Genomic DNA, 10,079 nt, shown 5'->3' with positions numbered 1-10,079 from the left:
GATTTTATTTGAGATAGTCTAGTGTGCTAGAAGCAGAAGTATATTTGGAAGTGTTAAGAAGAAAGGTTGATCAAAGCAATATCCACTACAGTAATTAAATATACATACCAAAACCCTCACTAGTGAGCTTCTCACTACACAATCTCACAACACTCGTCAAATTATATCCCCCATGAAGTAAAAAAGAGTATAATGCTCCTGGAGCTATAGTTTAAATGTGTCCTCACCAAAATTCAGGTGTTGCCAATGTGAATAGCATTAAGAGGTGATGACAAGGTGATTAGATCATGAGCGCTCCTCCCCTTGTGAATGAGATTAAAGACCATATACAAGAGGCGTTAGGCCAGGTGTGATGGCTCACTCCTACAATCCCGGCACTTTGGGAGGCTGAGATGGGCAGATCACTTGAGTTCAGGAGTTCAAGACCAGCCTGGCCAGCATGGTGAAACCCTGTCTTTACCAAAAATACAAAAATTAGCTGGGCATGGTGGCACACGCCTGTAATCCCAGATACTAAGGAGGCTGAGGCAGGAGAAATCGCTTGAACCTGGGAGGCGGAGGTTGTAGTGAGCCAAGATCACACCACTGTACTCCAGCCTGAGCAACAGAGCAAAACTCCATCTCAAAAAAAAAAAAAAAAAAAAGGCGTTAGCAATGTTCAGCTGGCTTGCCTTTTTACCTTCCACCATGTGAGGACACAGCATTCCTCTCCTCTGGAGGATGAGGCCCTCACCAGACAACTGAACCTGTCGGCACCTTGATCTTGAACATTCCAGCCTCCAGAAATATGAGAAATAAATTTCTGCTCATAAATTACAGTCTCAGGTATTTTGTTACAACACAACACAACAGACTAAGACATATAAATATCATGGTTTAATTCCAGTTAACATCACCACAAAAAACAACACCCTTTATCACTTCTACTGAAAATAGTCATTTTATAATAATTTAAGCAATTACTTCTTCATTTTCAAATAATGACACAAAGTGTTTATAACCAAAAGCCTTTTCTTATCAAAAGTGGTTACCTACAGAGAAGAGGCTAGGACTGGCTGGGAAGAGACTTGAAGGTAATGGAAATGTCTTATATTTTGATCTGTGTGGCAGCCACGTGGATGGATAATTAGGGGAAAAAACGTATCAAACTGCATACTTAAGATCTCTGCAGGGGGAGCAAGGCAAAAAAGAAAAAAAAAGATCTCTGCATTTTACTGTATGTAAGATATACCTCAAAAAAAAAATCAGAAGCCTCCTGAAATTGTTTTAATTTTTATTTTTAAAAATGCACTGTTAATTGATTTTTTAAAAAAACTAAAACATAACTCAGGCCAGGTGCAGTAGCTCACGCCTATAATTCCAGCACTCTGGGAGGCCAAGGGGCGGATCACTGGAGGTCAGGAGTTCCAAGACCAGCCTGGCCAACATGGTAAAACCCCATTTCTACTAATAATACAAAAAATCAGACAGGCATGGTGGTGCATGCTTATAATCCCAGCTACTCGGGAGGCTGAGGCAGGAGAATCGCTTGAACCCAGGAGGCAGAGGTTGCAGTGATTGTACCCATGTATGCACTCTAGCCAGGGTGACAAGAGCAAAACTCTATCATAAAAAAAAAGCATCAAAAAAATAAGACACTACAGCAGTGATGCCAACTGTATGTTTTGCAAACAATTCAGTTTAATTAAAATTCACTTATTATGTTTTTATTGTCATGTTTATATAAAGTTCAATAAACATGTTTCCATTGTCAAAAAATACCATTTGCAACAGCATCCAAAAATACCAATATCTAGTAATAAATCTAAGAAAACATATGCAAGACTTCTACACTGAAAACTACAAAACACTCCTGAGATAAATAAATGAGAAAATATTCCATGTTCATGATCCAGAAGATTCTATAATGTTAAGGTGTCAATTCTCCCCCAAAATGATCTATAGATTTGATATAAGCCAAATCAAAATCCCAGCAGGTCGTGTGTGTGGGGGGGGGCGGGGGTGTGTGTGAGAGCCCAAGAGGTCGAGGCTACAGTGAGCCATGATTAGGCCAGTGCACTCTAGCCTGAGAAACAGTGCAAGACTCTGCCTTAAAATGGGAGAGGAAGGAAAGAGAGGAAGGGAGAAAAGAGAAAGAAACAATTGACAGACCAATTCTAAAAAGAATATGGAAATGCAAACAACCAAGATAATCTTCAAGAAAAATAAAGCTGGAGGACAAACTACAGTAATTAAAATAAGTGCTAGCATGAGGATGAAATAATATTATCAACAGACAAAAAAAAAACCCTCCAGAAATAGATGCACACATACAGAATCCCTTGATTTCTGACAAAGGCTCCAGTGACATTCAGGTAGAAAACAGTCTTTTTAATAAATACTTCTGGAGCAACAAGATAATCTATACAGAAAATAATTAACCTTGATTCCTACACCTCACAGTACATACAAAAATTCAAGACATAGTATAGACCTATACTGTAAAAAGCAAAATAAAACTTTAAAAAAAAAAAAAAAGCCATAGACTAATGAACTTAGTGTTGATCACAATTTCTTGAACAGAATACCAAAAAAGCATTAACCACTAAAGAAAAAGAAAGTATTTACTGGATTTCATTAAAACTAGAACTTCCATTCATCAAAAAACATTATAAAGAAAGCGATTAAGTGGCCAGGGGCAGTGGCTCACACCTGTAATCCCAGCACTGTGGGAGACTTAAGAAGATTGTTGAGCCCAAGAGTTCAAGACCAGCCTGCACAACACAGCAAGATCCTGTCTCCACTCTATTTAAGAGAAAAACAGGAAGTAAAAAAAAAAAGACTGAACAAGTATACTTCACAAAAGATATCCAAATGGCCAATATGCATATGAAAAGATGCTCAAGATAATTACCAAGGAAATGCAAATTAAAACCTGTTTAACAATATATACACCCAGCAGAATAGCTAAAATTAACAAGACTGACAGGGTAATACTAAGTGTTGACTAAGATGTGGCAACTGAAATTCTCATTGCTGGTGGAAACTGCAAGTAGGAATGTAATTTGGTTGTGAACTTCAGGGAAACTATTTGGCAATATCTGTTAGTTAAACAAACACCTACCCGATGACCCAGCAATTCCACTCCTTGATATATACCAGATAACTAAATGCAAATGTCCACCAAACAACACACACAAATGTTCACTGCAGTTTTATTCATAACAGTCAAGCACTGGAAACAACCAAAATATTAATTAACAGGAAAATGGATAAACCGCAGTATATCCATGCAATGGAATAACACACAGCATTAAAAAAAGAAACTACTGATACATGCAAGTACATGGATGAATCTCAAAGACACCATGTTAAGTGAAAAAAGCCAGACAAAAAGAGTACATACCACATAATTCTGTTTATCGGAAGTTCAAGTACAGTCAAAAGTAATCTGAGGTGACAAACTTTGTATTAGTCTGTTTTCACGCTGCTGATAAAGACACACCCGAAACTAGGCAATTTACAAACGAAAAAAAGGTTTATTGGACTTACAGTTCCACATGACTGGGGAGGCTTCACAATCATGGCAGAAGGCAAGGAGCAGCAAGTCACGTCTTACATGGATGGCAGCAGGCAAAGAGAGCTTGTGCAGGAAAACTCCCCCTTATAATAACCATCAGATCTCATGAGACTTACTATCACAAGAACAGCAAGGGAAAGACCTGCCCCCATGATTCAATTACCTCCCACCAGGTCCCTCCCATAACACTTGGGAATTCAAGATAAGATATGGGTGGGGACACAGCCAAACCCTAACTGAAATCAAACATAATCATTACCTCTGGGAAGGGAAAGGGAGGAAGCTGAGTAGGGGTACAAGGGAAACCTTTAGATGGATAAAAATGTTCTACACATTGATCTAGAAAACGACTTGATGGATGTAAATATATTAAAAATTCATTGTACAGTATTGTACACAAGAATCATGCACTTCACTGGATATGTTATACCACCTAAAAAACATATAATTAAAAAGAAAAACAAGCACAAATGACTTTAAGGAAAAACAGTTTAAATGAATACGAGTAATTTATACCAAATACTTCCATTGTGCCAAGCACTGTATAATTGCTGAATATGCAATATATCTCACTTAATCTTCACAGTAACTCTATGAGGTAGGTACTATTACTATGCCTTTTTTACTATTATATTATAGTTTAATATAACTATTATGCAGAAAAATACAAAAGTACTTGGAATATCATAAAATGCATCAAAAGGAAACATAGTACACATCATTGTTCAAACATTTGTTTCAATTTAAAGTACATTTCCAAACTGGTTAATGTAATCAAAAAATACATAGTTAATACATAGTGACAGTTACATAGTTACAATGTTTCCTTGCACTGGATTTATTTTGTTTTGAAACAGGGTCTTGCTCTGTTGCACAGGCTAAGTACAGTAGCACAATCACTGCTCACTGCAGTGGCATAACCACTGCTCACCACAGCCCAGATCTCCCAGGCTCATGGGATCTGCCTGCCTCAGCCTCCTTGTGTAGCTGGGACTGCCTACTACCTTTTTGCTTTGTTTTGTTTCATTTTTGGAAAAGATGAGGTCTCACTACATTGCCCAGGATGGTTTCAAATTCCTGAGCTCAAATTTATTCCCACCTCAGTCTCCCAAAGTGCTGGGATTACCGGTTTGAGCCACTGCAACCGGCCTGGTTTTTAAGACATCAAATTATTATGTGCCAGGGAACAGGAATCTAAACTACTTCAAACTCAAGAAATGTTAGATTAAAATAGGCAATCACACACATTATCTTTAGCCCTAGCAATAACCCTACAAGCAAAGCATTACCCTCATTTTAGAGATGAAAGAGACAAAAAGTGATTAAAATATTTTTCTGATCTCAAACTTCTCAGAATCTATGATGTAAGAGTAAAAAATTACAAGTATTCATTTGGTTTCTATAATGGAAAGTACTTGGTCAGTTTAATATTCTTCCTGGTATAGTCTAATAATTTCCATTTTTCCCCTTGAGGTACAGTAATTTGACAGGAGCCTCAAAAAAGTTCCAGTTACCTATCTCTATTGAGGCAATTAAAAATTGTAAAGATATTCTGTGACCAAAAAAATCAATGCAGAATGTTTCACGATAAGACTAGTCCTTCAGAAACATTAGCCTTGGTAAATTTAGAATTTCTACATCTAAATCAAAATATTAATCAGATTAAAGAGAATTATAATACAAACATCTATGATATTCCTCCATCTATAAAATCTAGCTAAAATTATAAGACTATACTGCCTCAAAACAAAATACCAAATGCATTTAAGAGAAATTAAAGATAAAATAAAATTAATGCAATATTTACTAAGTTCCTAGAGGATAAGCACTATAAAACAATTATCTTTCTTGGCCCAGTCCAAAATTACAATTCAAGTTCTCTATTATGTATTCATCTTCAAAACAAGAAACTATAACCTGATATTCACCTTTTCAAACAAATTGTATGCATCAGATGATGGAAACTTTTCACAATAAGAGATAACATTTCTGATCACAAGGCTAAGCTCATCTATTACCTGGTTCAATTTGAAATAGAAATGCCTGGTTCAAGCATTTGAAATGGAAATAAAAATTCATTCAATATAAATGATTCCCACTTTATTTTAACCAAAATCCTTAAAAATCATGTATTACATTAAATGTAATTCCTTAAAATATATATTGCCAGTGACTTTCTAAATGAAGTCAAATACTGTTATGTCCATCACGCCTTTCCTCTACCTGAACATTTATCAGAAGTATTAGTACTAGCACTGACTTTAAAAGTAACAACACTCAACAAAAAGCCTCAAAATTCTCGGAAGTCCTATTCTCCCCATCCACATCAGCAAACCTTTTCAAGGACAGGTGGTCCCCCACAAACTCTGGCAGAGAGCAGTCACACCCTCAGAACTCAGGCCAGCATAATATTCCATGGTCACATGACACCTCCCCCTTGTTCTGTTCCATTTTTACAACATTCTTAACAGCTTCCCACTATTCAACTAAGGGATCTTCTTTCATTCCTACTCGTGACTTTTCTTGTACTCATGTATATCAACATGGTATTCACATGTTAAGCCACAATAAAATCATCTCAGATGTTACCACTAAAAATGTGAACAAGAACTCAAATATCAATGGCTTAATCTAGGTGGGTGGTCCCTTTCCCCTTGAGGCTCTATCATGAATCCACCTTAGTTTTCTAAGGTATTACCAAAGTTTTTAGGTAGAACACAGACTTTTTTAAACTTTTTGTAATATTTATTTTAATGTCTGTCTCTCTCACACACACATAGAAAACACATCAAACCGATAATTACACAGAAACTATTACACAGGATGAAGCTAAGAAGTAAAACATTCTAAAGACAAAGATAAAGCAAATAACAGAAAATTTAAAGAAAGATATTAAGTAAACAGCAGGATAGTTAGTGAACAATTTGGCCAAAAATTGTGAAGATAACATGTGAATGACTAAAAATTAGAAACACTAATCTACTTCAAAACACACAGAGAACCTGTTAATCCCCACCTGGCCATGGGTCTCAAGTGCCAATGGGGGCAGGGGGGCTGGACATGTATTTTTCAAAGGTCAGCCCCCAAGAGTCAAGTGAGCTTTCTACTGTCAAAAGTACTCAGGCTAACATTTTCACAATGTCTGAAATAAATGCAAAGTGAAATCATCACACACTTTTTTCATTCTAAAATGCTAAAATGACTTGGCTAAACTGTAAAATAATCTCACAGAGAGTGTGAATGGGCAGAGAGGTGACTAGAAACATCAATACCTCTTTTATTAATTAATTTGTAAGCTTCTCAAAAGTAGAAACCTTTAATTTCCTGTACCTTTCATTTCCTCCAGAACATGACACAGGCTAGGCCCATCATAAGCATTTAATAAAGATGAAACTATTTTTACATAGCAACTAATAAATTCATAATTGTAATAATCCATAAGCTAAATTGATATATAGAATCAAGGAGATGAAATCATAAATGAGAGAAACATTTGAGATTGCAGTTTCACCTGTCTTACTCTTAGTACTTTATTCAGGGATCATCAAAATGCAGTCTCCAGCTCTCTCCAGTCTCCCACAATCTCTTTCTTAATTGCTCCAACTTGAATCCCTTCTTGCAACAGCACTGAAACACCAGTCACTGCAAGAGCACCATGCTGCTGCCCCTCCCCTTCACATCCTACTATTCTTTAAAACACAGCTCCAACAACATCACCTCCTCTGTGAAGCCTTTCCAGATTCTCACGCCCCCCTCCCCCATAAAACTGAACACTTGCTTTCCCTGTTTTCCCCCAGTAATCCAAAAGATTTCTACAACCCGAAATGGCATGGCATCTGTGAATATTCAGTTATATTACTTCTCTCCCCCCACCCAGACTGTCATCCTCCACGACAGAAGAATATGTTACCCATCTCTGCATATTCAATCCCTACCACAGAACCTAGCACACAGTAGGTGTTCAATAAATGTTTACTTACCGAACCCATTAATTTCTCTGGTCGTACAGAACACTGGGCAAGATAAGCCACTACACAGGCTCAATGCTACATTTCTAGTCATTTCAAGTTCTTTTAATTGCCACCTCAAAACACCTCTTTGACGACTGAGAAAGATGGTAATAAGCAAAGCCTTTCTAAATTCTCTAGAAAACTCTTTTCTCGCCCCACTATTCTCCCTTATGCACATTGCCTCAGCAGCAGTATTCCCAAGCAGCTGTTATTACAGAAATTCGTATCTCAATGACTGCATGTGCCTATACAGCTGGAATGGTACTGGAGGTTCAGAGGTCATTGTGCTTCACTCCTCTAAGTATGGGAATGCAAGGAGTTACAGAGAGGACACGGAAACCAGTAAGGAAAAACAAACATGAATCAGGTTGCCATCTTTGGTCAACATGAAAAAAACCATCTCCTTAACGTGTATAATGGTGATACCCAAGATATAAGCCATTACCCAGAGGCTACCATTTCATTAGGATGTAACGCTATGAATATTTTCCACTCATCTAAAATAAAAAGCTTTTATTGTTTAAACCTAAAAGAGAATCAACCAAAACTGAACATATCCCTAGTCATCTTAAAGAAATGCTTTTTCAATCGAGTTTTAGCCAAGCAGTTTTTAATCACCAAAACTAAAGATATGTATTTGTATGCTCAGATCCTATTTACTTCAAAAAAAAAAAAAAAAAGCTAAAATCGCTTATGTACTAGCACAAGTCGACCAAAACAAATGCAGCAAAATAGTTATGCAGTTGTAATCTGTGAAACATGTTACAATCCTCCAGCACAGAAAAGAGGATAATGTCAAACCTGACAATTCTGGTCAAACATCCAAAAATCCGTACAATTAAACTCAAAGGGCAAATCTTAGGCATAACAACGTGCATTTTTAAACTTCCCACCTCGACTAACAGTATGATCAAGTTTCCCACAACATCACAGGGTAAGATGTAATTTAAGAATGTCATCATCTCCCACACCTGGTCCAATGCCATTTTTGTAGCCAAGGTATCTACACCCAGCAACGTGGAGGAATCAGAATCATGTCTTGAGATGGCTGGCTGCGTGACAATCCCTCGTGAGGCTGCAGCTGCTGCTCGTTCTAGGTGCTTAATTTGACATTAAGGCCCAAGCAGCCCACTGGCGGTTTTATGGAACCACTCACTTGAAGGGGATAAAAATGGATGCCCAAAGAACTCTTTCGGAGTTCTTCAATGTTAACTGCTGACCTCCTTAATTTCTGATCGGTTACGACACCGATTCCATTAAAAGTAAAACCTAGAAAAGCAGGCACCTCCTTCAAATGGCTTGTTCACAGACTAGTAGAGAAGACGACTATTAAATCTCAAGGCCGAGGGTGTGGTTATCTCCCCACTGAGGGAATGAGGGGTAGGGGCTGTTGAGGACGGGCAGCAAAACGTGGGATGGAGTATTAGCCGTGGAAGATGAAGTGGGCATTAGCGGGGCAGGAGGTACAAAAAGGGGAGAAGTGAGTACCTATAGGAAGAGAGGGTAAGAGAGGGTGAGGGAGAGGAGGGCCCGTGAATTAATGAGTCCGAGCGCGTCCGAGGGGACGCTGGCTTGGGATGTACCTACCCGTCGAAGCGGACGGTGCCAGTCTGCTGAGTCTGCACCCGGTAATGTTCTAACAGCAAGCGTACCACCTTTGCATGTCCATTGCGGGCTGCAATGATGAGGGGCGTGGAGCGCTGCCCACCCTGCTGGCTGACATAGCCCAGCAGATAGCGGATGTCGCTTTCAGACCGGTTGAGAAGCAAGGCGGCCAGAGTCAGCACCTTGCCCTCGCTGGCCGCTTTGTATACATAGCCAGCCAGGCCCTCCATGGCCGCCGCCAACTCCAAAACCCGTTTGGTCGCCACCGCTGCTGCTGCCGTGCGCCCCCGGAGGCCGCGTTCGCCAGCGCTTCAAACCTGGGCCCTCACAGCCCATTCAACAGGGCGCCGCCGCCGCCGCCGCGCCCAGGCAGCACTGCGGCCCGGGGAAGGCGGAGACGCGGAGGAGGCCGAGTGCCGCGAGGGGCACGTCCGCGACCCAGCCCAGGCAGGGAGGAGAGCGGTCAGGGCCGCCCGCCAGGTCCCAGAAGCCGGTCCTGGGCCGAGGGGATCTCCATAGCGGCAGCCGCCCCGGGCCTCAGGCCGGACCACTCCTTTCTGCGGGATGCGACAGGCGCGTGCCCGAGCCTACGGGTCGCCGGCGGGGTCCCGAGAGGGTCACGCGCACCCCGGATGGCGAAAAGATGGGCGCGTCTCGCGTGACCCGGCCTACCCGGCCTGAGGCCTAACACGGCCTCCGCCTGCGCTTTCTGCTCTTCGCCGTCCCCAGCTGGAGGAAACCTGCAGGCTCTCGTCCCCCGCGCTCAGAAGTGCCGGACGCTGCCAGCAGCTTCCGAGATCCTCGCGTGGGGGGCCCCGGGGCGGAGCGGAACGCTCCCGCAGGAGCGGCGCCGGAACTTGGGCGGGGAGGAAAGCGAGCCTTCGCGAAGAGGGCGGGAGCGGGAG

The 10,079-nt window shown here is 40.7% G+C and overlaps 1 protein-coding gene across 1 annotated transcript in view; it reads right to left on the bottom strand.

The window, feature by feature from the left end:
• The window catches only part of FEM1B (fem-1 homolog B), a 17,596-nt gene extending 7,517 nt beyond the window's left edge, over window positions 1-10,079 (bottom strand). Inside the window, exon 1 of the mRNA XM_012451358.2 lies at window positions 9,157-10,079. Within this exon, the coding sequence (XP_012306781.1) occupies window positions 9,157-9,404 (248 nt within the window). The 5' untranslated portion in view covers window positions 9,405-10,079. The remainder of the gene's footprint in view (window positions 1-9,156) is intronic.

This window comes from Aotus nancymaae, unplaced genomic scaffold, assembly GCF_030222135.1.
Source record: "Aotus nancymaae isolate 86718 unplaced genomic scaffold, 86718_ANA_hifiasm-v0.15.2.pri h1tg000003l, whole genome shotgun sequence".
NCBI lineage: Eukaryota > Metazoa > Chordata > Mammalia > Primates > Aotidae > Aotus > Aotus nancymaae.
The sequence above is the reverse complement of the archived record's forward strand: the minus strand, read 5'-3'. Positions and strand labels throughout refer to the sequence as shown.